The sequence below is a fragment of the Malus sylvestris genome, chromosome 1, assembly GCF_916048215.2.
Source record: "Malus sylvestris chromosome 1, drMalSylv7.2, whole genome shotgun sequence".
Lineage (NCBI taxonomy): Eukaryota > Viridiplantae > Streptophyta > Magnoliopsida > Rosales > Rosaceae > Malus > Malus sylvestris.
Genome location: NC_062260.1, coordinates 19,180,790 through 19,208,306, shown reverse-complemented (window position 1 = coordinate 19,208,306; position 27,517 = coordinate 19,180,790). Strand labels below are relative to the sequence as shown.

General features: G+C 37.1%; 3 protein-coding genes across 4 annotated transcripts; all 3 read left to right on the top strand.

Moving 5' to 3' along the window:
• LOC126623198 (ACT domain-containing protein ACR10-like) lies at positions 1-3,117 on the top strand. The gene is made up of 6 exons (XM_050291997.1): positions 1-385; positions 714-935; positions 1,679-1,784; positions 1,914-2,250; positions 2,407-2,691; positions 2,822-3,117. Exons 1-6 carry the CDS (start codon positions 232-234, stop codon positions 2,957-2,959), a joined length of 1,242 nt encoding a protein of 413 aa, XP_050147954.1. The 5' UTR covers positions 1-231; the 3' UTR covers positions 2,960-3,117.
• A 696-nt stretch (positions 3,118-3,813) lies between these two features.
• LOC126623191 (protein SEEDLING PLASTID DEVELOPMENT 1-like) lies at positions 3,814-7,878 on the top strand. Its single transcript, XM_050291989.1, has 9 exons — positions 3,814-4,598; positions 5,102-5,316; positions 5,408-5,558; positions 5,686-5,877; positions 6,072-6,234; positions 6,318-6,562; positions 6,788-6,964; positions 7,076-7,237; positions 7,364-7,878. Exons 1-9 carry the CDS (start codon positions 4,104-4,106, stop codon positions 7,664-7,666), a joined length of 2,103 nt encoding a protein of 700 aa, XP_050147946.1. The 5' UTR covers positions 3,814-4,103; the 3' UTR covers positions 7,667-7,878.
• Positions 7,879-22,434: 14,556 nt separating this feature from the next.
• Positions 22,435-26,844, top strand: LOC126619034 (glycine-rich RNA-binding protein RZ1C-like). Of its 2 annotated transcripts, XM_050287298.1 has the most exons (4): positions 22,509-22,656; positions 23,527-25,560; positions 25,841-26,346; positions 26,453-26,844. In XM_050287298.1, the coding sequence occupies exons 3-4, from the start codon at positions 25,844-25,846 to the stop codon at positions 26,676-26,678; spliced, it is 729 nt and encodes a 242-aa protein (XP_050143255.1). In that variant the 5' UTR covers positions 22,509-22,656; positions 23,527-25,560; positions 25,841-25,843; the 3' UTR covers positions 26,679-26,844. The 2 variants fall into 2 exon arrangements, with proteins under 2 accessions (XP_050143247.1, XP_050143255.1); XM_050287290.1 differs by lacking the exon at positions 23,527-25,560 and having other exon boundaries at positions 22,435-22,656.
• The last annotated feature ends 673 nt before the right edge of the window (positions 26,845-27,517 follow it).

The window sequence follows — 27,517 nt, the reverse complement described above, 5'->3', positions numbered from 1 at the left end:
TAAAGCGAAGGACAAGAGAAGCTGAGAAGGTGCCGAGAAAAAAAAAGCAGAGTGGAGGAATCTCCAATCCAGTGATCTGTAATCCGCTGTTTGGCGGAATCTCCAATCCGTTTACACCCAGTAAACAACAACAGAGAGAATTCGAAGATACCGAACTGGAAGCTGTTCTGGCGCTCTCGCTTCATCCGTATCCCGAGAGCTTGGAAAAACAGAGCAGCTGAAATCGAAGCAATGGGGATTTTGCACGAGGACGTTGTGGTGATTAACCAGGCAGAGAAGGCTGGGGAACCCACTGTCATCACTGTGAATTGTCTTGACAAGACCGGGTTGGGATGTGATTTGTGCAGAGTTATATTGTTGTTTGGGCTCAGCATTTGCAGGGGAGGTGAGGATTTATTGATTGCTTTATGTATTCTTTTTGTTTGATTTATTTATTTTAAATTTTCAGTGTTTTTGGGAGGTGGGTTTTGGAATTTTTAACTAGAAATACGGTGGGCAGTGTAATTTTTTTTTTTTTACTGTTTGGATCTGGAAATGCCTGAGAATTCTTGGGTTGGATATAATGATGCAGAGAGAAATAAATATTGGTTTTTTCCTGGAAATGTGTCATTCTTCATCAAGCTTATTAAAATTAAGTAGTAATTTGTACTTAGGTTTTTACTCATATTTTTTATGAAATTTTTTGTGACCGATATGATTATTTTGTGGAGCAGATGTTTCAACAGATGGGAAATGGTGCTACATAGTGTTTTGGGTGGTGGGGAAACCAAGCACAAGGTGGAATCTGTTGACAAAGAGACTGTTGGCAGCGTGTCCATCGTATTTTTCGACTTCTGGAATATTCTATTACCGGCCCGAAAACCAGCAGCCTAAGCCACCGGATGTGTTCCTTTTGAAGTTCTGGTGTTCTTATGAACGGGACGGACTATTGCATGGTAATGCTAAGCCTTCTTTACAAAGAATGTCAATTGCATGAGTAGTTGTTCTCTTGAAACTTCGTAAGCGTTACCCTCGAGCTTAATTTGCTTAGAAATAGTGCAGTTACTGAATATCTTTCTCAGTGATTTGTCTGAACTCTCCAACTTAGTAAGCGTTTGAATTAGATGAAGTTTTGAGTATCCTTTATCGGTGATTATCATTTGTGTATGTGATGAAATAGGAAGGCGATGATCTCCAACGATTGATATTATGAGTTCCCATACTTAGCAGTGTTGTGTAAAAGGCAAGAGAATCCGTCATTTTCATTTCCCTTGTTTAGAATCGATACGAATTACCAAGGAATATAATTTATGACAGATTCGTACAAGTATAGATATTAATCTTTTTGGTGTGTTAATAATACCAAGGAAGACAAGTGAACTCTTAGCGGTATGATCCCTATTTCCGTAACTTTGTATAGCAAAAATGAAAACTATATTTCTGTTTTTGTTTCGTTTTAAGAAATCGAATAAGGGATCCTTTTCTTTCACCCATGGTGCTAAATGTTGGAAGAAAGTTAATTTTGCTTATCTTTTGGCTAATCAGTCTATAAGTATTGTTTGATTCTGTCTTTATTGACTCTTCATTTACCAAGTGCTTCCTACACCTTTTGAATTATCTCAATATTTGAGTGGGAAACGTACTGTATGGAGCCGTATATTTTGTTTCGGATTTACATTAATACGCTTTTATCTAATAGATGTCACTGAGGTTCTCTGTGAACTGGAGCTCACTATAAACAGTGTGAAGGTATCGACTACCCCGGATGGGAGAGTAATGGACCTTTTCTTCATCACAGATACTAGGTTTGTCATTCTTAACATTGCTTCCCTTTCAATAAATAGTAACTGTGCAGCATTTCCGCTTTTGCTTTTGTCGTTTCACTCCTCTAGAGTATGGTGAATATAATAGTTCTTTTCTCTCGTTTCAATCAGAGAAATTCTTCATACAAAAAGAAGACAAGATGAAACGATTGATTCTCTGAAGGCTGTTTTATGCAATGCTTTGTTGAGTTGCGAAATTGAGTTGGCCGGATCAGAAGTTACAGCGTGTTCACAGGGTTCCATGTATCTTCCTTCTGCTATTACCGAAGAAATGTTCAGCTTAGAGCTGCCCAACGGACGCCTAAGCAGATCTGTTGCCTCCAACCCCGTTTCAGTAACTGTGGACAATCACCTTAGCCCATCTCTCACACTTGTTCAAATCTTCTGCCAGGATCATAAAGGTCTCATATATGACATCATGAGAACCCTGAAGGATTACAATATTCAGGTACATCTTTAATTGTAGGTTTTGTAGATTTTTTTAACCTCTCTCTCTCCAAAGGTTTCTTTGTCATTTGGCTTTACCATTATTTAGTAGATAACGAAGGTGATTTACCGTTATTTTAAAGAGACAATTCTATTGAATATTCTTGCTTAATGTCAGGTTCGTTATGGACGATTTTGTGCTAACCCAAGAGGAAATTGTGAGTTAGACTTGTTCATAATGCAAGCAGATGGGAAGAAGATTGTTGACCGGAACAAGCAAAATGCATTATGTTCCCGCTTGAGAATGGAGCTTCTGCGTCCTCTTAGAGTGGCTGTGGTGAGCCGTGGTCCTGACACTGAGCTGCTGGTTGCTAACCCCGTTGAGTTGTCTGGCAGGGGTCGTCCTCTTGTCTTTTACGATATCACACTCGCCCTCAAAGTTCTAAAAACACGCATCTTTTCTGTACTGCCCCCAACCAATCTTACAATTTTCGTATGCATTCGTTGTAATTTCCTTTAGGCCAACTTAGACAAATGATTTCCGCTTTAGTTTGATTCTCATTCTACGATTCAATGTGCTTTCATGATTTCAGGTTAAGATAGGCAGACACATGATCCGGGATCGAGAGTGGGAAGTATACAGAATCCTGCTAGATGAAGGAGTTGGTTCTCCAGTGCCAAGGAACAAAATTGAGGAAGGTGTAAGAAACAAGTTGATGGGATGGGAATAGATTGGATGCCGAATTTAGTTGCCGGCTTTCATAGTTTCTAGTTCTACTACGGCAAGGTGCAAACCAGTAAATCAGTACGCGCATAAGCTAATCTGTTTCATAACCTCCGTGCCTCCATCTTAACTTGCATTGCTTATGAAAGAAACTTGGCAGTCTCAGCTCTTCCGGCGTGTTTAGGTAACAAATGTTTCGGTATTTCATCCTGTTCGTCGCCATTCTTTACGAAGTCTCTCACTAATCTTTCACCATAGACTATATCAGAATTTGATTTGTTGGTAGAAGATCGAATTTGAGGAGTGGTTAAGTTGGTTGAGTTTTAGAGTCCAGGAAAACCCGCCGGCAAGAGCGGTCTTCGTCGATGGCATGCACCATTCTTGCACGGCTGGGAGACTGATTTGTGTTTGGGTTCAGATTTTGCTTCAAAGTCTTGAAAGTCGACCTAATACGAAACTGAAATAGGGGAGGGAACCATAAAAAATTCTCTATATTCTACAGCAAAAAAAAGTTCAATTTCCACACATTTTTGTCACTCGTGTGCTAAGTGTGTCGATAAAATGACGAACTGGAACATAAATTTGCAACAATTAGTCGTGAAGGTTGATTCTAGTCTAACCAAGCGGATTTCCACCGGAATAACACCGACCGCTATCAAAATTTTACCAAAATATAGAGAAATTCTTGTTAGATCTCTAAAATAGCCATCATCTACTCTCTGTGACTATTTTTTGTTCTAAAAAACTCTAGCCGTTGATTTTGCAACGACAATCCATCTTTCCGAAGGTCGAAAAGAATGATTATTTTTTAAATGCTAATAACATTCCCAAAGTTTAAATTGTGGAGTGCAAGAAAGGAAATAATGATTTTTCTAAAGAGTTTCAAAAGTAAAAGCTATGAAAAATATGTGTGGCTCGCTACGCAGCCCCACGTGGCTCAACTTCCATTGCTTTCAACGGTCGCTAACCGTTTGTTAGGTTGCTCTTTGGCGGCCCCACTTTCCCTCGCAAACTCCAATCGCGGAGGAGATACCTCCGAATCTTCTTCCATCCTCGCCAATTCGGACACTTCATAAACTACATCCATAAAAAAATAAAATAAAAATCAGTCTCTTTGTAATTGTATTAAAAATTAATAATTCAGAGCTAAAATGAGAGCTTTGAGCTCGCAATGCGTGCTCGTTGATTTGCAGAGCTCATGGCAATCGGCGAACCAGATCCCAATCTCGACCCTCTGCTACCTTCAGAACTCCAAATTCACTTCTGCAGTCTCTTCGACATTTCGTCGAACACGCGGTGGCCGTAAGCCGGTTGCTTCGTCCAAATCCTCCACCCCATGGATTCCGGCCCCGGAGATTCGGAGGCCGTCCGATCGGTTCTATTCCGGAAATGGGTTGGTTTCAAATTCTCCGAATTTGAATCCGGGCTCCACGTCGCAGCCGGAGGCGGCTTCGGAGCTGGGAATGTTACTTGAATTGTTGCCTTTGAGGATGAGGAGTGAGCTGTACAGGCACGAGGAGATTGGCGAGCTCGTTGAGGTTGTGATGGATTTGGGGAGGAGTCCGATTGCGAGGTTTCCTTCCGGTGATTGGGTGATGTCCGAAAAGCCGGTGAATCATGAAGATCTACGGCACGCTGTATCGAAGGTTTGGAGCATTCTTATGCAGATTGAGACTTGAAAAATTAAAAGCCACATTTGCATGACATAAGTGTTTTTGGGTAATCTTTAATTTGGTGTTAGAGGCGGTCTCTCTGGTTTAATTATTTATTTAATGATTGATTAAATTGTTAATTTTGGACCCTTGTGTGACTGGTCATGCAGTGATTGGTAAATACCTATTAGCTTTGTTTAGAAGGGAAGTTATAGAGCTCGTTTGTGAGTGCTTTTTAAATGGCTGAAAGCGTTTTTGGTGAAATTATTTTGTGAACCAATCCTTAGTAAAAAAACAAGTAAATCCTGGAAAATCACTTAAAAGACTTCTTAGAAAATGCACATAACTGTTGCTACTTGCAGAAAACACTTCAACGCTTTTGAAAGCCAAAAACATCTTTTCCAAAAACGCTTTCAGTCATTTTAAAAACACTTTCAAACGACTTCGTAACTATTTGTTTATGTGTTTCTTATACAAAGGTACTTTCTTTTCTGTAGGTTAGTGAGTTTTCAGATGACAACCGTTCAGGTATTAACAATTCACTACACCGGATAAGTGCTATTCGAAACCGGAAAATGCAAATCATTGGCCTCACGTGCCGAGTAGGACGAGCTGTGTCAGGAAGCGCTGAGATCATACGTGACTTGGTTGAGGGCGGCGGTTCCATCTTGGTCATTGGACCTCCTGGAGTTGGGAAGACAACCTTAATCAGGTATTGCCTACTCCTTGTTCAAGCAAATGAACCTTTAAATTCCATTTCACTTGGCATCAGGAATAACCATGTTATGAATTTGACCGTGCAGAGAAATTGCTAGAATGCTGGCAGATGATCATATGAAGCGTGTTGTGATTGTGGATACATCTAATGAGATTGGTGGAGACGGAGATGTTCCTCACGCAGGAATAGGTCGTGCAAGGAGGATGCAAGTTCCTAATGTCAATATGCAGCATAATGTGAGTGTTGACAACAATTCTATTGCTTTTTATCTCCAACTGTTGCTTTAGTTCCCGAGTAGTAAATGTGCATTGTTTTTCCTTTCACCCAATCATCGTTTTTTACCCCTTTTGAACTTTTGTGCAGGTTATGATTGAAGCAGTGGAAAACCATATGCCCGAAACAATCATAATAGATGAAATTGGAACAGAACTTGAAGCATTGGCTGCCAGTACTATTGCTCAAAGAGGAGTCCAACTAGTTGGAACAGCACATGGAATGACGATAGACAACGTAATGAAAAATCCTTCTCTACAGATCCTTGTCGGTGGCATAGAGGTGCAGTGCAATGCTACTTGTCAACTCTACCATTTACTAGTTGTGCTCAAATCTATTAGTGCTGCTTGTTGGTACCATATAGGAGATATGGCATATCATTTCCACTGCAGATATTGTGTCGAGACCTTACCAATTTAAGGCTTTCGCAGATAGAAACTGTTGATTGACTAAAAGCAGTTTTGATCTGAATGCAGAGTGTGACACTTGGTGATGAAGAAGCAAGAAGAAGGAAGGTACAGAAGACAATTCTGGAAAGAAGGGGGCCTCCTACATTTACATGTGCTGTGGAGATTATATCTAAAACAGAACTTCGTGTGCATCACAGATTAGATGCAACTGTTGATGCTATACTGGCTGGTATTTTGCACTTCCCTCTTTGCTCTTTGGATTGACATTTCAAGGGCCAAAATTATTCTAAATTGAAAATTTTTTGGTTGCAGGAAAATCTCCTTTGTTTGAAATCCGTCATGTTGATGCAGATGCTAGTGGCTCTCGCAATTCTATTTCAATACCTGAAAAGAGCTATCTACAAGTGTCTGATTTTACTGCTAAAAAGAACATTGATGCCGCTGATATAGAGTCTGACAATGAAGATCTAGACCATTCTCCTACACGGTCCAAAAAATTGAGCAGCAAAAGATCTGTGAAGAAGAGGAGTTTGCCGGTTTGTGTATATGCATACAAGGTATATTACTTAGGTTTCTATTTGCTTCACTCTATATTTCAATTGGAAAATTTCAAATCCACGCTCATTAAACTGAGAGCAACGGTCACACATTATCTTAAGCTCTGATTCTGGCATTTTGTAGTAATAACTGCATGAATTTTTCCAGAACACAATTAGTAAATAGGTTTTCACAAGGCAGATGATTTGTATTAACAAATTTTTTATTATTTTGATGTATTGTAGATCCTTGAAGCCGATCTTCTACAAGTAGCAAAGGTAATGGGGCTTGAAGATGAAATAGAAGTAACTGATGATATCGGAACAGCTGATGTAATAATAGCATCCAGTTGTGAAACGAAACAGAGCCCATGGATCCGCAGTGTAACAAAGTTCCACGACTTGCCTGTATTTGTCATGAAGGTAGCCTCACTTTCGTTCTTTTTCGAAGTTCTCTGTTTGTGTATCTATTCTACATTTGCATTGTATGGTACACACCATACACGCCATGGCTCATTCGGTTTTGTTGTCCAGTCAAATACCATGGCACAAATGGTCAAGGCAGTTCGGATGATTCTTGAAATGGAATCTGTTGGCTCTTTGCGAAAGCAGTTAGTCAATAGTTCTTTCGACATTGAAATTGAAGATGATGCCCCGAAAAGAAAACCATCTTTGGAAGAGATTGATGCATTGGAGGTACATTTTCCTTCCCCAATTCTCCGTTTCAGTCAGTAAATTCTCAGTTCATTCCACAACATAATCCTTAGGACCTTACCTATATCATTTGCTTAGTACACCGTTTCTCCTTTTTGTATGTCATAGGAGGTTCGACTTGCGATTGAGTACATCGTGATTCCTGGTGGAGAGCCAGTCGAGCTTCTCCCAAGACGCACTGAAATAATCGCCCGACAGCTTGAGCTAGTGGAAAGTTATCAGCTGGCTGCCGAAAATTCAGGCACCGAGATGAATCCGAGGTTGCAGATTCTTCCGATGAGATTAAACAAAAAGAAAGCTTCAAAACCTGTTAAATCCGGTTCAAGTTTTCTGGAGGTGATCAACTCTAAATCACCAACCGGCGGAGGGGGAGGAACCAGTGTTGCTAGGCTGCCTCTTATATCTGAATAGAAAAGGATGCAGATTGCTGCCTCAACTGCAACATTTTTCAATCGCTGGTTGATAGCCCACTTCATTTCATGTATAGTCGTGTAAATTATGTATGTCAATTAATGTAATCATTTCCCTGCCAATTAAAAAAAATTAATGTAATTATTTCGAATAATGTAACAAGCTCTTTGCAGTTGTTTCTTCTTCAACGAAATAATTGTTGAAATACCCTACATCGATCGTATCAATGACAAAAGAATAGTTTAAATACCCTAATCCCACTCCAACTAATACCGACGCCTTTTGTGATAAAACCCCACACCTAACGGATTGTGCATGTGATAATTACCAAGTTGGGGACAATATCGGTGTTGTTGGAAGTGGGCCGTATGGCCCATCTCTCTGATAATTCTACAATAATCTCTATATATAAAGGGAGCAACCCAATTAACGAATAATTTGAAATACCATCCGATATCAGGATTGCCTTTATCCAAGCGTTGCTGGATCATGACAAGTATCAAAGCCAGTTCGTTGAGGTGAACTGGACACAATCGTCAATCACATCCTATTAGACCCTGGTTTGTCGGTCAGCCTTTTGCCCCTGCGACCCAAGCCAACCAAAGCAAAAGTTAAGGCCAAGATGTTCCCCAAAACGGCAGAAAGCACTAAGCCAACCTCGAAACTACAGAGCTGGCCAAAATCATCAGCAATTTCGTCCTCAAAGAACGACGAAGGTTCATAAGGAGAGGCTATTTTCGATGCAACAAGCAACGCATAATCAAAAGAGGTTTTTATTCCTCATCAAGCGACGCAGGTCAAGTGTGCTCCACGTCGAAAGTGAATTTGATACAGAAAGAGAAGCCGAGTTGACTTAGTCGTCCAAAGGCCTTAAGTGAGTAAGGCCTTCTTTCATGAAATATAATTCTTCTCGTCCAGACAATGCACACTCATGATGGGCTCACAAAATCCATGTCAAAAAGGGAGATATCAATTGTACAAAAGTCGATGAATTATGCTTCTTAACTTTCAAATTGAAATTCGTATAAAAGTTGATGAATACAGTGTGGTTACCATATCTCATGTATTTGAATTTCTGAAAAGGAAAAAAAAAAAGTTTTGGGGTTTCCGGTACTACTCTATACATTTTTATTCCCTAGTTACATTTCTTTCCCGGTTATTAAGTAATAAAGCCTACTTGATCGAGTAAGGGGAGGTAAGATTATAGCGAAAGGTTCTTGGAATCTCATTTTGTTGGCTTAACATTCGCATCTTGCTCTCGAGAGAAAGGAAGAATTCAGTCTTGCACTAAATAATATCTATTTGTAAGAAGTGTGTGAGCGACCCCTACAAGTGCATTGAGAAGTAGTGCATTCATTCTCTCCCTTAGAGTCGGGGGAGCATAAGGTTAGTCATAAGTTTGGACAATGAGAAGCACATGCCTTAGCTTATGGGTAAAATAAAGAGATTGTGCTTCTTCCCCCTTTGGCCGCTAATGTGTGTGGCGCCTCTCTATTCACGCAATAGACAGTTGTTGATGGGTTGTTCATCATTTTCACAGCATACAACTCGGTGTAGAAATGTCAGGCTCAAAAGCATTTGAGAATATCTTTTTTTTATTTTATTAGCTACAAGTGAGCTCTATTTTTATTAATAAGGTCTTGATCTAAATATAGGCTAAGATATCAACGGATAGTTCTTTCAACATGTGGGATGACGGGAACAAGCAGTTGATCAAAAGAGATGTGAGAAGTAGGCTGTACTGTAATCTAACGTTGTGGAGTGTGGGATCCAGCAAAAGAGACGCGTTCTATTATACTGTTGTACCAACCACCTACGTTCATTATAGTACATGTGCCCTACATACATAAGGGAATCGAGGTTTGGAACCTCATTTCTATTCGAATGAGAAAATCTGAGCACCCGCCGAATTGGTAAGACATACATGTTAATCTAATCCATACGATTCATTCATTAAAAATTTTACTAGTTTGAAGACCAGGCAAGATTGTGCTATCTCCTTGTCCAGCCTTAAGCTTTCGAAGTCCAACCTTATTCTTTTTTGGTATATTAAAAAGTCTACAACGGAAAAACCTACAACATGGATAGAAATATGTTGATCGATCAAGTTTATGCTATGGGTAGATTTGTACATGAGCCACTTCTATCTAATCGAAAACCACGCTTTCTCTCCCTCAAAACAATGCTCGCTAAAAAATAATTAGCATACTCCCAACCATATCAAAAGTGAGTTGGTTGAAAGGCCCAAAAGTTTTAGTCGTTGAGAGGTTTTGGGATATAAATAGACATGATTCATTTCAGATCCATTACAAATTGATCTAATATGATCCCTGTGTGTGGCCAGTCTTTGGTCAGTTGGGTTTTGGGTGGGATGGGCTGAGAGAGATCACTCAATCCATGTTAGACATTGTTGGAAGATCTTTTTTAAAATCTATGAATTGAGATGAGCAGGAAGCATAAATGTGATTGGTGTGAATAGACGTGGTGGGTTGAAGGGTTTTTTATAAAAAAGTATGAGAAAATTAAAAGATCGGATAAGGATACGTGACGCAACATAAATGATTGAAAATCTTATATAAAATATGAGCTAAATTATTAATGGATAGTGACAAGTGAAGCCACAGAAATGATTTAAAATCTCATTGCAAATCTAAAGCGATAATTGACACACCTCGACTCGGAATGTCCACTAAGACTCCGAATCGAGCTATGCTGGCCAACACCTGGAAGGTGACAAAGCCATAAAGTATAATGATGTGGAAAAATGTGAATAAATTTAAACCTAAAAGTACCTAAATACAAGAATGTGCTGTGAGTGGGAATGAGCCAATTTCACACTCGACGTTAGAGTATAAGTAAAGTACAGTAGTGTGGGTAAGGATCATACCCTCGAAGGTAGCCACATATACTGAGATTTGCCAAGAATCCTCGTCAATACGAACTTTCAGCAGCTAAAACCTAGAGGGGCGCAAAAACAAGGGTGAGCGGGCTTGAAAATAAAGTTTTTAATAAAAACCTTTTGAAAACATTATAACCTTTTGCCGTAAAACCCGTATAATTTCCAAAAAAATAATAATACATACGTATATAGAAATCATGCTCAAGAGTAGTGAAAACCAAGTATATGCCATGTCAAGTACCTTAACAATAAAATAAGTAAGCCAGGTGAAATAAATCAATGTAACTGAAGGAATTATTTTGTAAAACATGTTCATTTGAGCAACATCATATAGCATGCAATTAACAATTAAAGGCGGAATCATGCTTACATGCACTCAAAAACAAAACATTTACCCATGAAATTCAAAGCCTAGTAGATTGGTGAACCAATAATCAACTCAAAAATAAGTGAGTTGAAATTAATACCTTTGTAGATTCCTCTTTGCATAAGCAAAGGCTAATCACCCAAAGAGATAGGGGCCTTCATTCCTTGCTTCTTAGATCCATGGATTTGTATGGAAGAATAGGTTCTCCAAGTTCCCAAAATTGAGAACCTCTAAGTCTCTACACCAAGGAGAGATTGGATGATGAATGAGTGACCTTGGAGGATTAGATGACTAGCTAATCACCTCCAAGGTGTTGGCCTCTTTAGAGAGAAAATGGAGAGACAATTCTCACCCATTTTCCCCAAAAATAAACCCTTATTTCACTTAATGAATATTTGGCTATAAAGTCATTTATATAGTCACTTCTTTAAGTGACCTAAATAACCAAAACCCTAATTCATTCCTTATGGCTGGCCATTTAGGGATTTTTGGGCTTTTGGGCTTTAATGAATCTTTATTCATTAAATTGTCATACAACTTAAGTTAATGGGCTTGACGTTCGAAGCCCATTAGGCCTTAAGGTCCAAAACTATCCCGTGGTCTTTAACGAACTTATTCGTTTGATTAATTAACATATTAATTAATCCTTGCCATAAATAATTAAACCATTCAATTAATCTTACTCATTTCATTTATTTCGTCCATCTCTACCTTACACGGTGTACGATCCATTAGGTTCCTTTTAGCGAGGTAGTGGGCGATTAAAACCATTTTACATCGATTGTGAATTGAAACTATTTTCAATTCTCCCTTTAGTGATTACACACGTTTAGGGCTTCCACAAACCATGAGTGACACCTAGCCGTATGTCATGGTTACCCAAGCTAATCAGAAGAGGTGGAGAACCTATTCAGTCTGGGATTACAAATGCAATACGGTCTTTCTCTAATCTAATACTCTTGACCACATTGTTTGGTTTGATAGTTTATTTTCTCATGTCTACTATCCAATGTGTGTCTTGTGCTTATATGATTACCTTGAATGTGATTAGGAACACATTCCCAAATCTCATTCATACTCTGGCCAGAGATTCAAATCATATCAGAGAGTATTCTCCCTCAAACGGTTTGAAGGTTAGAGATCCCTTGTTGCGCATTCACTTGTCTCCATAGCTAAGCGGCTTGACCCCAACGATGCCGTGGACACCCTCCTGGTGGGATGACTTTGACATAATCAAAGATCAAGGTCTTAACCACAAGACAACTATGATGCCTCAGGTCAAAGGACTACTTTGCATTATCCCAACCATGAGTTCTCATGTGACATGGAATATGAGAACTCTTCGTTGATCGCGTTCAGTGAACTCATTCTCTATTGAGCACCTACCGCACTTGTCTTGATGTCACACACACCAATGATTCGAGACTAATCACTCTCCCTGAGAGAAGACATAGTACGTACCGATCTTGACGGACTGTCAATGCCCAATTGGCAATCCTATGATCAGGAACGTTTAGGATGTGTCTACGAAAGAATGGTCTCAAGAATCTAACTTCATTAGATTACATTCTCCCAATCACAAATTCCTTGGACTTTATTGTTTAAGCATATAACATTTATATGAGACGGCTCAAACAATAATGTATGCCCTTTATATGTAAAACTAGATTAGTTTAACATGTGAAATGTCCGTAAAGTATCATCACATGATTGGCTTTAGGGCACATTTCCAACAATCTCCCACTTGCACTAGAGCCAATCAGCTTGATCATCAATGATGATATCTCTTCTGTAGTCATTTCATAAATGGCTGAATAGTAGGCCTAGACAGTGGATATCTATATGTGTTATCCATAGAAGCAACCTTGAGAATACCGACGTCACCATTATACATGATTCTCAATCATGTGGTTCAGTTTCTCATTTGTGTTCGGATCTTGATGAGACCTTGATTCCCAGGCTTGAGCTATCGCCCCATTAGTGTCATACACTTTTTGGTTGGAACCGAATAGAGAGTTCATAAATGAACTTTCCCATCCAAACAACATTGTTGTAAACTTCTATATGGCAATATATCTTGCATTCATAATGGAACACACTAAAGTCATTACTTTAATGTTTCCATCCAAATATCTCTTTAGTCATAATAAAGAGATATTCGTTTATCTCTTCATTCATAATGAAGAAACATCCAATGATGGATTAGATTCATAATCTAATACATTTACGCTTCCATTACGTTACTTTGATCCTTCCTCATTCTTTGAGGAATTTATCCTTTAGTATTTCTCAAATACTTAAGGACTCACTTGACAGTTGCCATGGTTCTGATCCTGGGCTTGCACTGATATCGTCTTGTACCGTTCTAGGTACAACTCATATCAATGTTTTTCATACAATATGAAATACATAAATCACCTTTTTGCATATGCATAAAGGATTCAATTTACGCATTATTTCTTTGGGAGTCAAAGGGGTACATTCCCTTTGAGAAGGGCAACTTGCTAGTCTCACTAGAATCGTCCTTCTTATTGAAGTTTATCATCATATGAGAAACTTCCTAGCATCCATTGTCTATTATTAGGGATTGATATAATCCAATTATATCATGAAATATATCATTATAGATTTCCATCCCATGTATATAGACTATATCTCCCATATACATTCTATCTTTTATAGAATGCTTAAAGTCATAACTTTAACGAAGAAGTATTCTTTTCATTTCCAAAATTAATATATCATATATATTTAAATTTTTAGGAACATGATTAACTCCCACTAATCTTTTGTAAAACTAGTAAACAAAAGATTCATTTACATCTTTATGAGAAATCAAACGATTTGATCCTTTTTCTCATAAAATGCAAATAGCTCCCACTAACTTGCTAAGATCCATGATGGATGGATCTCTACAACTTACATGTCTTGTGATTTATAGTTTTAGACATATATTATCAAGACTATCTTAATAATGGTTTCGGAAACCCATATTATGTCCAAACATTGAATCACCATTTAGTTGTAGCTAGCAATCTTCGAATTTATTGAAACTAAGACTACGTCAAAAATGGTTCCTTTAAAGTCAACCATTCTATTTGATTGTAGTCACCTTAAGCTACCAATTAGCTTTGAAGGTTTCATTATTTCGAGTCAAATGGTACTTTACCATTTCCTTGAGTATATATCGTATATGCACTCAATGTAGTCATAAAGTTCAAAACCATTCAACTGAGACGGTTTATAAATCCTTATCGACTACCTTGGAGCTTGTGGTATAGGAACTAGGTTGTTATATTTGTTGATTACTTTCTTGTCTCTCAAAGAACCCATTCTTTGAGTTCTATCTCTCGTTCATTTGCTTTTAGGCAAATCACATTGTAGAATTACAATGAACTACCCAACAAAACAACATTTGTTAGTTGGTTTACAGAAGCGATATCCAAAAGTTATTTTAAGGATATCCTACAAGATTGTTATCAAACAAATATTGCTTGTTAGCACACAACCCCAAATCTTTAACATGCTTAAGATTTGTCTTTCTTTCCAACTACATCTTATGGAGTCATGAAAATATTGGAAGATCTTCTCATTGACAATCATATTGTTTTTAGAAGTATATATCCTATATATGGGTAATAGATAACATCTAACGAACTAAATCTTATTCAAGTTCGTTCTTCTCCTAATGGAGAAATACATTATCTTATGATGCTATTTTCCTTGATATCTTTCAAGGAAACTTATCTAAAGTGTTACCTTTCCTTGGATCAAATCTAAGGAGGTAAATACTTTAGATGTCTTACTCATCAACTTACATTACTTGAATTCTTTGAAACATTTTGCAAAGTATTCGGACTTGTGTTTATTCAAAATAAACTATAGTCCAACCGAGAGTGATCTTCGGTGAATGTTATCCAACATGAGTAGTATTATGTTTGTGGACAAGTGCCACTAACATCTAAGTGAATTAACCTCAACAACTTTGTGATTCTTTCTTCTTTCCAAAAGAATAAAGATTCGAACATTTCGCCTCCATACAATTTTAACAAGAAGGTATTGGATCCGGACCTAACGATCCAAAGCGTCCATTTATGACCAACTCGTAATTTATGTTTTAGAGGTATCACAACTTTAGTTGGGATTAGTCACTACCTTGCAACCTTTTGGGTTTTAAGCATCATTATTTTCTAAACAGTTAACACCACCATATTATCTCTATTATAGAGATAATTAATTAGATTACCATAATCCAATCATTGATTAATAAAGAACTTTGTTTTGTCAAACAAAACATTTATCCATTTCACATAGTGACGGAATTTAGTTCCTTAAAATTGGAATACAAAGACAATCTATGTTTTTCCAATTTCTTTGGTAGTTCATATGAGGAAGTAAGTACCATCTGCTTTCGCAGAGATCTACATTTGATTCACGTTTCCGAATGTGAAGCACCTTCTCTTCTCTCATAAATCTTCTACTTCTTATTAGCCACACTTTTACAACGATTGTAAAACATAGTTGCTAATACGAAATCAAGCATTCAAGTAGAAGAACCAACTGTTTTGAACTTTTCAAGAACAATTTACAACACCTTCGAAAAGTGTGTTCTTGACACTTGCAAGACATTTCTTGCAAATACCCATTCCAATGTCCATCCTTTCATAAAGAAAGTTTGTTCCCTTGGAGTTTATTTATCTTCTTTATTTGACTTTCACCTTTGACTACATTAGTCATTGTCCCTAAACTCCCACTATCTCTCTTGAAACCTTTTCAATTGTGTTATACACATCAAACATTTTGGAGAGCATGTGGTTATTGTTCACTATATAGTTTACAATAAACTTAGTGAACGATTAGGATAGGGAAACAAAAGTGAAGTCCTTGCCTAGTTTCCGTCTCGTTAAGTGGTTTATCACTTCAACACTCAATGATTCAAAATCATCATAAGTCCATGTTGATGGACTATTTTTGTCAACCAACCATTATGTTCTAAACATAATTACAAACTTTAAAGAGTTGTACAAGGCAACTCTTATTTCTTCACACAACAAATTGTAAGTGAAGAATCATGGCACATAAAGTGTCCATGCCTTTGTGCCTTCTTCTCAAGTTCTTTGTTCATTTAACAAAGAAACAAGCACTAAGTGTTTGTATTGACTAAGAGTTGTTCAAAGCAACTCCTATTTCTTCATACAACAAATTGTAATTGAAGAATTATGACATTAAAAGTGTTGTCCTCTTTATGATAGACCTTTTCTAACATATTCTTCTAATGATACATTATCAATAGTAAGATTGTGAGGATGAGACTACTTTGGTACTTTTACAAGCCATTAAAGACAATCTATGGTTTTGTAGTACCAAGTCCGTAAACTAAACGTTCGGTTTTGTCAAGTGTTGGATAGCGTTTGCAAATATATTGGTAATCAAATACATAACGAATATAAATTGATTGATTTTAAGCCATTTGATTTGGGTCTTTAAATCAAATAGCACCACCCACTATTTTTGGCAAATTCCATATCCCTCATAGGAATTCGAGAGTTTTGGATGAAACTCCTAGTAGGTTATGGGAGGCTCACTATTACCAAGCCCACCTCACGATGATACGATATATGGCTAGCAACAATAATAATGAGAGAGTACGCTTACTCATTTGCAACTCATGCAAGTACCCATCTTATTTGGCCTCTAGAGAATGTAACCTCACAATGATATGATATTGGTTCCATTGCACTTAGTTAAGTTCTTCCCACCATGCTTAGTGTGTGAAGGGGTTCAAGAATAGCCTCACGATGATACGATATATAGCTATCCTCGTTGCCTACACTCACCTCATCATATGTATATGGATTCCTCCTGAGTATAAGCATGCACTGTGTACTCCCCCATGATAGGGTGAAGCCGGTGTACAAGTCATAAACGATTGGATCCCACCACGGTGGAAGGCCACGAAGAGATATTCTAAACATCTCTCGCTTATCAACTTAATATTGGTTTGGTTGAGGGTTTTAGGTCTCATCACATATAAACATACATTTTAATCTTTATTAAAACTATTTTGGTCCTATTACAACTATTGGTCCATCTCTTTGTTTTAGTTGTACATAATACTCCCACTATGCTTTTAAAACGATTTTAAAGCAAGAGTATATGATACTACTAACATAAACTTTGCATTCATTTGATGGACTACATAGTTGCCTTAGGGCCTAAGGATGATTATGAACCTTTGTTTAGATTCAACACGAGCCTTGTGTTGAACCTCGGTCTAGGAATGAAGATTGATTTTAGTTACGCGTTTAATCACATTAAGGCGTGTTGTCTTATGGGCGTTGGACCCAACTACTTCATTTTCATGCATATCAAATAAAGCAAGAAAGAAGTACTTCAAAGTAAAGGTGAGCTTATGCTCATTACAACATTTGCATATAACAAATTACTTTAAAGTAAAGAAGAGCTTAAGCCCTTTTACAACATTTGATCAAATCAAATTACAACCAAAATCTAATCTACACATTCCCATGGTTCAAACAAATTTGAAACGGCCTTTCACATAGCTCAATTATATTAGGCTTAGGTTCATAATCACCCTTTAATTAATTAACACTTTAACTAATTAATGAATGCAACATTTTCATTTGGTTTTTTGTATCCATAAAATTGATTTAAATGGAGCTAAACAAAATGAAAATCCAATTCTCATTCAAAGAGACAAAACAATTTTGTTCTCATCCTATTTGGGCCATCATGCAATTAACCTCAACTTTTGGGCCATATTGCAATAACAAAAACTTTTGGGGTCACTTTGTATAATACACAAAAGTCACAACTTCATGTAAATACAACTAGAACCCAAACTTTTAATAATGCAAAAACATCATTAAAGGATCAAAACAATTTGTCCTTTAGCGTTTTTGGACCTAAACGTAAAAACGTAAACTTTTGGGCCAAAGTGCAATTACACAAAAGTATCAAAACTTTATGTAATTGCATAAAAGCCCCAAAAGTACTCCCATTGAGGGAGTGGCCTGTTTTAGGGAGAGGATAAGAGTGGTGTGTGTGTTGATTTGTAAGTTTTGTCAAAAAACATGCAAGTGTATGTAAAAGGATATGTTTATGAAATAATTCAATCATTATTATTTCAATCATCATTTATACAAATAATTAACACTTTAAATACATGATAAATCATTTAAAAACATATCACATATACTTTATGAAATAAATCAAAACTTTGAATCAAAACACCAAACCTTTTTGTTCTTGACAAGAACATCAAGAACAATGAAGAACATCCATGAAAAACCCAAATTTCTCCATGAACTTTTTCCACCCAAAAACATTCCAAAACCATTCTTACTTAAGGGAAATAACATCTAACCAAACTAGGGTACTTAGGGGTTCCAAAGAACACATTAAAACACTTTTAACAAGTCAAACAAGAACCCAAAAATCCACCCTTTGGTTTTGGCCGAATTTTCCCAAAAGCATGGCACCAAATTTTAGCTCCAATATTCATGCTCATATGAACAACATCTACAACATTTGAGATAGCAAATTTTCCAACAAAATTTACTTTCAAAGAAGCAAGAATAAAGCTTGTAACAATTACAACTTTTAGATCACAAACTTATGAACTACAAAACACAAAAGGATTCACCAACTACTAGACCTAGGCTCTGATACCACTTGAAGGAATTATTTTGTAAAACATGTTCATTTGAGCAACATCATATAGCATGCAATTAACAATTAAAGGCGGAATCATGCTTACATGCACTCAAAAACAAAACATTTACCCATGAAATTCAAAGCCTAGTAGATTGGTGAACCAATAATCAACTCAAAAATAAGTGAGTTGAAATTAATACCTTTGTAGATTCCTCTTTGCATAAGCAAAGGCTAATCACCCAAAGAGATAGGGGCCTTCATTCCTTGCTTCTTAGATCCATGGATTTGTATGGAAGAATAGGTTCTCCAAGTTCCCAAAATTGAGAACCTCTAAGTCTCTACACCAAGGAGAGATTGGATGATGAATGAGTGACCTTGGAGGATTAGATGACTAGCTAATCACCTCCAAGGTGTTGGCCTCTTTAGAGAGAAAATGGAGAGACAATTCTCACCCATTTTCCCCAAAAATAAACCCTTATTTCACTTAATGAATATTTGGCTATAAAGTCATTTATATAGTCACTTCTTTAAGTGACCTAAATAACCAAAACCCTAATTCATTCCTTATGGCTGGCCATTTAGGGATTTTTGGGCTTTTGGGCTTTAATGAATCTTTATTCATTAAATTGTCATACAACTTAAGTTAATGGGCTTGACGTTCGAAGCCCATTAGGCCTTAAGGTCCAAAACTATCCCGTGGTCTTTAACGAACTTATTCGTTTGATTAATTAACATATTAATTAATCCTTGCCATAAATAATTAAACCATTCAATTAATCTTACTCATTTCATTTATTTCGTCCATCTCTACCTTACACGGTGTACGATCCATTAGGTTCCTTTTAGCGAGGTAGTGGGCGATTAAAACCATTTTACATCGATTGTGAATTGAAACTATTTTCAATTCTCCCTTTAGTGATTACACACGTTTAGGGCTTCCACAAACCATGAGTGACACCTAGCCGTATGTCATGGTTACCCAAGCTAATCAGAAGAGGTGGAGAACCTATTCAGTCTGGGATTACAAATGCAATACGGTCTTTCTCTAATCTAATACTCTTGACCACATTGTTTGGTTTGATAGTTTATTTTCTCATGTCTACTATCCAATGTGTGTCTTGTGCTTATATGATTACCTTGAATGTGATTAGGAACACATTCCCAAATCTCATTCATACTCTGGCCAGAGATTCAAATCATATCAGAGAGTATTCTCCCTCAAACGGTTTGAAGGTTAGAGATCCCTTGTTGCGCATTCACTTGTCTCCATAGCTAAGCGGCTTGACCCCAACGATGCCGTGGACACCCTCCTGGTGGGATGACTTTGACATAATCAAAGATCAAGGTCTTAACCACAAGACAACTATGATGCCTCAGGTCAAATGACTACTTTGCATTATCCCAACCATGAGTTCTCATGTGACATGGAATATGAGAACTCTTCGTTGATCGCGTTCAGTGAACTCATTCTCTATTGAGCACCTACCGCACTTGTCTTGATGTCACACACACCAATGATTCGAGACTAATCACTCTCCCTGAGAGAAGACATAGTACGTACCGATCTTGACGGACTGTCAATGCCCAATTGGCAATCCTATGATCAGGAACGTTTAGGATGTGTCTACGAAAGAATGGTCTCAAGAATCTAACTTCATTAGATTACATTCTCCCAATCACAAATTCCTTGGACTTTATTGTTTAAGCATATAACATTTATATGAGACGGCTCAAACAATAATGTATGCCCTTTATATGTAAAACTAGATTAGTTTAACATGTGAAATGTCCGTAAAGTATCATCACATGATTGGCTTTAGGGCACATTTCCAACAGTAACATGATATGTCAGCCGGAGTCACCTAACATGACCTGTACGGCTGAACCTATAGCTTATTAATCAATTCCTGCACACAAGTCGGAATCACCTAATATGGTCTGTATGACACATGGAAGATAAGACCAACAAAGTATAAATAAATAAAAAACAAAAGAAAAAAAATATACATGTAAATAATAAATAATTTCTGTAACAATGGAAAACGAATGAAATTGTACAAAGACTTATTTTTCAGAGTGAATAGTAATGTCTTTGCCTCGCAAGCGGGATGAAGGGCTGGTTTGGTATTGTTGTGCTTTAAAAAAAAGCTGCTGTGAGAATAAGCGGCTGTGCTGTGAGAATAAGCGGTTGTGAAATAAATCAGCAGAGTGTTTGATAAACTTTTTTGTAAAAGTGCTTTTGGAAAAGGAAAAAAAAAGCAGTCTGATAGTGGGTCTTTTCATTAAAGGAGTATTGTAGCTCCGTGTGCTTTGAAAAAAAAGCCAGTTTTCCAAAGCTGCAAATAGCAACTTCAGCTTTTTCCTTTGATTTCAGCTTATTCTCACAGCAGCTTCCAAAATAAGCTATTTTTTTTCAGTTTACCAAACACCTAAAACCCTCACAGCTTTTTTTTTAAGCACCTCACTCCCAAACCACCCCGAAGACGCATGAGGTGAGGTGAAAAGTGGGTAAAGTGAGGTTTTCGTCCAAGCACATGAGCATAGTAATAAATAGGAAATAATTAAAGGAAGAGATTCTTATTTTTTCTTTTATAAAAATAGGGATTAGGTGTAGGATCCACACAATATTGAATTTTTGCGATTCGAACAGTCTATTTTTCAAGTTGCACCTCATAGATCATCCTTGCAAATAGAAATAATGAAATTTTATCTTGATAATTAAATAAACAAATGGTTTCGGATTGAATTGAATTTTTGCAAAAATATCTATGAATTGAGACTTACAAAATAGAAAATTCAAATCGTTAAAGTTCGATACTAAAGTTCTATATTGAGTAAATCCTATATCTAGTCCTCATTTAAAAAAAAAAATTAAAAAAAAAATCCCTTTGCATCTCTTATATTCAAAGCCAGAGCCTCAATTTGGGGTCACGGCTTCGACAAAAATATTAGGACCAAATTGCCCCTCAACCAAAAAAATCCAAAAGCAGCCCAATATATAAATCAAATAATGCAAGGATAATTTGGTAATTTGATCATCATAAAATATAATATAAATATAAGTGAGAAGAGAAAAGAATAAAAAAAAAAGGAAGGATGAGGGAAAGTTGATGGTGCCCATGTGAAGGGGAAAGAAAAATAAGGAAAATCATGAATATTGTGTTCAAAACATCTTAACAGGCGTGTAATGCTGGTTATAAAAAAAGATCTTTCGCACCCAGATAATAATATGATTAAATAAGTTGTCAAATGATTTTTTTTAATTTTTTTTTAACAAATGATATTATTTATACTAAGGGGAATGTGGTGGGCTTAGCCTCACAATGGGTTATCAATAATATGATTCAATCAGTTGTTTATTAAATATTATTTTCTTTATAAAAACAGGTTTTTCGCACACGGATAATAATGTGATTAAATTAATTATCAAATGATTGTTTTTTTTTTTTAAACAAACGATATTATCTACACTAAGAGGAATGGGAGGTAGGCTTAGCCTCACAATGGACAAGCAATAATGTAATTCAATCAATTGTTTATTAAATATTATTTTCTCTATTCTTAATGTAAATTATATGGAAACCGATTTTATTATGTGAATTCAACTGTTTTAATTAGTTTATGAGGGTTTCTTCTAGAATGATCTAAAATTATTCATTTACTTCAAATATTTGATTTTTCTTTTGTCAATTTACGCATATAAATATATTTAAAATGTGTAAATTGTGTTTAGCATGTTGTGATTAAAAAATATTTTCTGCACACGTGTAAGCGCACATGAAGGCTTGTCTAATAAATAAGCAAATATAAAAGGGGCAAAATCGAAGTAGAAATACAAGAATACGACGCGGGTAGGGTTTGGCTCATCACACAGTACAGGCAACAGAGATTGAGAGAGATTGAGAGAGATAGAGATTGAGAGATTGAGGGAGAGAGATGGCAGGGAAGGAAGACTACCGTATATTCGTGGGAGGGTTGTCGTGGGACGTGACGGAGCGTCAGCTGGAGAGCGCTTTCCAACGCTTCGGCAAAGTTCTTGAAGCTCAGGTACCCTCAAATTTTTCCTAGCTAGTTCTTCGATGATTAATCTTCCAATCAACGCGTAATTATATGTAAACCCTAATTGTTACCAATCCTATTACCTGTTAATTGTGTCAATTGAAAGATGCATGCGTTTTTAGGCTTCAGCTGCTTTACTTTGCTAGCAAACTATTGGAAAGATCTTATCCTATTAATTTTTTGTCTGAATTATATTTGAATTTATGGTTTTAAGAGGTGAAAAAAGTCCCAAAATTTTCAGTCAGTTTCAGGCTTTAATTTGACCCTATGTTTACATTTAGTTGATGTTTAGAAGGAAAACAGTCGAAATCTTTGTTGCAAAATTTTTCGTCGTTGTTGTTTTGGGCCTTTTGTTTAAATTACATTTTATCCTGCCTGCCCAAGATATTTGAAGTACAAATTGGTTGAACATTCTCGGAAGTTTTTGGTTTTGATGCAGGAAGTTCAGACAATGATGGTACATGGCTATAATGCATGTTCAGTAATTGTTTGATTGATCCTGATTATCGATTTTCAGATCATGCTCTTTCCACGTGTTCAATGAGCTTGTTATGCCCTATTGTTTTTTGTATGAAGTGAGCGAACACGAATGAAACAAATAAACTACTCACTGAGATATTTAATTGTCAGTTGTGCCATTCTGACCTCATCATATATCCGGTTGTACATGTATGAGGAGCGTTGATATTTAATTCCATGTGTGTAACTATGGTTACTTATGTTTATTTTGATTTTATCCTTTTCTTTTGATAGTTTCTGTTGTCCTCACTTTGTATTAATTCTCCTTTATTTGTTTTCATGTCTTTTTGGAATGACGGTTATGATCTTTTGGTGCTGTACGTGTATGGGTTTTCGTAGAGATATTTTTGTTTGAGTGATTGCATCGAGTTGCTGAAGCTTGATAAGATTTGTTGGGACTAGTTATAGTTGATGGTTAGAATAAGTATCAAGGCAAGAAGTATAACACAAACAGATGGTATCTGGATGCGTGGAATTGAGTTCAAGGCAGCCCAGTTAATTGCTTGCTTGGTCTCATCTGCTGTATAGTAACAAAGATTTATTGGTGAAAAAGATTTGTTGGTGAAAAGATTTGTGGTTGGGATCCACAAGATTTATCGATGAGAAGATTTGTGGTTGTGATAGTCTTGGAAATTCGGAATATAAGTAAGGCTTTGAGGGTGGGCCCACTAATCATCAATTTACAAGATATGGAAACTTCGAGAAATTTATCTTTTTTGTAGGGAGTATGATTCTGTGGCTCTGCAGCCTTATGTCTGACATAGTCATTGTCTAAATCAGAGAGTTTTGTTGTCTCTTGTTAGTTGTTCTTCAGATGTGTCAAACTCTTGATACCTGATCTTTTAGTTATGGTCCTTATGTAGGTCTGCCAGATATAAAATTCGAGCTTTATTGGATGAGGCTGCAAAGTATCAAGCTTAGTTACTTTATGTTTGATACAGTTAGTCTGAGTTAATCACTCTAAACTGCGTTTTTCTGGCATCTGCTATTGTGGAGTGCTCATGAAGTCTGAGCCTTCTTTTCAGTGAGTTGAATTTTGTTTGAACTAGTTCAAACTTTTTTTTATGAAACTTTTTTTTTTTTTTTTTTTTTTTTTGTGGGGACAAGAGATTGAGATCAATTTCACTGTCATGTTTTTGTGGGTCAGTAAGTTTATCTAGTGCATTATGAACTCAACCATCTACCTGGTAGAGTCAACATAGGCCACACTTTCAGTCTGGTCACTTCACTTGCGGGCACATTCATGCAATCCATTCCGTGAATCTTATGAGACATCGTCAGGATCAGTAGCGTCTTTGCAGGTTCAGAAACAGTGTTTAATTGAGGCTCAGTACTTTGGGTTTGCATGGCAAGATGAATTCAGCAACATCAACACTCACCAGATATCGATGCTGCCAGTTCATCAGTAGTTCCAGTATTGATTTAAGATTTGATAACTTTGGTGGAGTAGTACTTTTGGCTACCTTGGAATCTGAAACTCCAAACCTGTTCAAGTTTGTAGACAGGGTATATGGAGTAGGCATGGGCACACCTTTCTTTTTCTCTCTTTCTTCCTACCCATTGGCATTTCATCTTTGGGAACTGTGGTGGCGAGTTTTTTATAGGCGATTGTATGATAATTGCAAGTACTTAAAAGTTGTCAGAATATCTTCTATCAGCAAGGGTTGTCCAAACATCTTCAATCAAAAGTGGTTGTCAGAACATGGATCTCCATGGCTCTAGGGTATCTTTTATGAGTTTAGTAGGTCTAAGTTTTCTGGTTGAAAGGGATAATCAGGATTGTCATCGGTTCTGCTATTTTGAGCTGATAATTGGATGGAGCACCTTTGCCGTCTTTGACTGATTTTTGTGTTTTTTACGAAATTAATGAAATGCTACGAGAACGAGTGATTATGGATCGAGTCGGGCATAGTCTGCAAAATGAACACAGTTTTTGAGGTATCTTTTTGTGCTCTATTTGGTTTGTTTTGAATAGTGGAAAGATCAAATATTGTGATTGCTGCCTTTGTCTGAGTGATCTGCATAGCTTTGTTTGGGGGAACATTGTTTTCGTGAATACAAGATGGATGCTTGCCTGGTGTCTGCAGTGTTATCCTAATTTCTGGCAGTCTTATGTTGGGATTAAGGATCAGTGAGAAGTAAACCTTATCACAGATATACTGCTAGCGCTGATGACCAATTCAACTTGAATGTTTCTGTTTGAGAGTAGATACATTTGACTTTGTGGTGGGCTAGGTATCAGTTTATGCTGGATCTAATTTATTGGATTTTGTGGGAAGTCAAGATCTCAAGTGATGGATTCCTCTGTATTTATCAGAATTTTTTTCACATTGAAACACGGTTCAATCTGTTATCCATAATAACAAGGAGAAAGTAAGTTATCAACTTGTTAAATTTTAATTACCAGTTAGGATGCGTGCTAATATGTATTGCTAATCCATATCTCATTCACAAATTTTGCTTTCATATTGTGTGTTCCCTGTTTATTAATTCTTCTTCCAGCTTCTCAGCAATTGAACTTCTGGCTGGGTGATGGAAGTTGCTTTTAGTTTCTCGTTGTGGACTCCTGGGAGTAGTTGATAGATTACTCTCACTTTTGGTTAAAATGGATGAATTTCATTTATATGAAATGGCTAATGTGGTACTTTTATAGATCATGATGGAAAGAGATACAAACCGTCCCCGAGGTTTTGGGTTTATTACATTTGGAGATCGGCGAGCAATGGAAGATGCAATCCGGGAGATGCATGGGCGGGAGCTTAGTGATCGCATAATCTCTGTGAACAAAGCTCAACCCAAAATGGGAGGGGGAGGAGCTGGAGAGGATTCTGACCATGGCTACAGAGGAGGTGGCTACTCATCTGGTGGCAGGAGAAACTATGGGGGAGGAGATAGACCTGTAGGACAAGATGAATGCTTCAAGTGTGGTCGACCAGGACATTGGGCCCGAGATTGCCCTTCAGCGGGAGGCGGAAGAGGCGGTGGAGGTTCGTTCTCATCACATTCTAGGTTTGGGGCTGGTGGCCGTGGGGATCGCTTTGGTGGAGACCGTGACCGCTACATGGATGACCGTTATGATGGAGGGCGCTATGGAGAGAGGGACCGTTTTGACAGCAGAGATGACAAATATGGTAGCCGTGATCGCTATGCTAGCGACAGGTATGAGTTACTGCTTAACCGCTTGTTCCTTTCTCTCACTTGTGATTGCTCTGAATAGTAGTAAACAAAATCCCTTTTACTCAACTTTTGCCACTTTTCCTTGCAGGTACCCAGCCGGTGATCGTTTTGCAAGTGACAGGTACGGTGGTTCTGATCGTTATCCTCAAAATGGTTATGGCAAAGATAGAGGCTATGATAGGGATGGTGGCGCAAGAGGAGGAGACAGGTATGCAAGCGGAGGGCCAGCTAGAGGCGATAATTACAGAAGCAGGCCTGGTCCTTATGACCGCCCTAGCAGGGGAGGCCGCCCATCTTCCTTTGACCGTTACTAAATGTTGCTGTTGGGTGATTCGGCTGTTTTCATGGGACTTGTAGCTGTTTTAGCTTATAATCTTTAGGTTCTTGATGTGGGATGTTGTGATTGCAATTTTAATGTAGGATTGATGGATGATATGCATTTTAATTCAGTATTTTCCTTTTGGGTTTTACAGGCCTTAATTTCGTCCCCTGTCAATCATTTTGATTATTTTGTGAAAATTTTCTGTTAAATAAAAATAAAATGATAAAAAGACCTCATTTTTTGTCAAATCCTATTGTTTATTAAATTGAGGATATTTTTGTCATTTTGGTCCTCATTATGCAAAGATTATTCAGAGAATGACCAAAATGAAAGTGATGAGTTATGTTAATCTTAAAGATTATTGTTCTGTTAAAAAGTTAAAAAGCTTATCACTTTCAATTATATTTAGTACACTCAACATTTGTTTGAATCTTATGGTAATATTTACAATTAAAGGGGAAAATTCTTCTTTTTTTTCATCTCAACCAAATTTGGGAACGGAAGCGTGATTCAGTTGGAATAGTCCATAGCCTTCGATTAAGAGAGAATGTGGTTGATTGGGGGGTGTGTTGAATCCGAATTGGACTGCCTACATATCTTCGGGAAGGAGAATAAAATCACTAGTGTAGTTCTAACAAAGAATGGTTTGATGTGTGCACATCGTGAACCGTTATTGTATAGGCGTATAGGAGATGAGTTCTCTATGGATGTATGTCCATCATTGTGTTTGGAGGGAGATGAGCCTATTTTAGGTGTAGAGAGAATAGGAGAGAGACATATTGATTAGAGAGATAAATGCCCAAGCTAGGGTATTTATAGAGATCTTCAGAG

Coding starts and splice junctions, on each gene's coding strand:
- LOC126623198 (XM_050291997.1), top strand. CDS start 232: ATGGGGATTTTGCACGAGGACGTTGTGGTGATTAACCAGGCAGAGAAG. Junction 386..713: donor GCTCAGCATTTGCAGGGGAG/GTGAGGATTTAT, acceptor TTTGTGGAGCAG/ATGTTTCAACAGATGGGAAA. Junction 1,785..1,913: donor TTCTTCATCACAGATACTAG/GTTTGTCATTCT, acceptor CGTTTCAATCAG/AGAAATTCTTCATACAAAAA.
- LOC126623191 (XM_050291989.1), top strand. CDS start 4,104: ATGAGAGCTTTGAGCTCGCAATGCGTGCTCGTTGATTTGCAGAGCTCA. Junction 4,599..5,101: donor TACGGCACGCTGTATCGAAG/GTTTGGAGCATT, acceptor TCTTTTCTGTAG/GTTAGTGAGTTTTCAGATGA. Junction 6,235..6,317: donor TGTTGATGCTATACTGGCTG/GTATTTTGCACT, acceptor TTTTGGTTGCAG/GAAAATCTCCTTTGTTTGAA.
- LOC126619034 (XM_050287290.1), top strand. CDS start 22,546: ATGGCAGGGAAGGAAGACTACCGTATATTCGTGGGAGGGTTGTCGTGG. Junction 22,657..25,840: donor GCAAAGTTCTTGAAGCTCAG/GTACCCTCAAAT, acceptor GTACTTTTATAG/ATCATGATGGAAAGAGATAC. Junction 26,347..26,452: donor GATCGCTATGCTAGCGACAG/GTATGAGTTACT, acceptor TTTTCCTTGCAG/GTACCCAGCCGGTGATCGTT.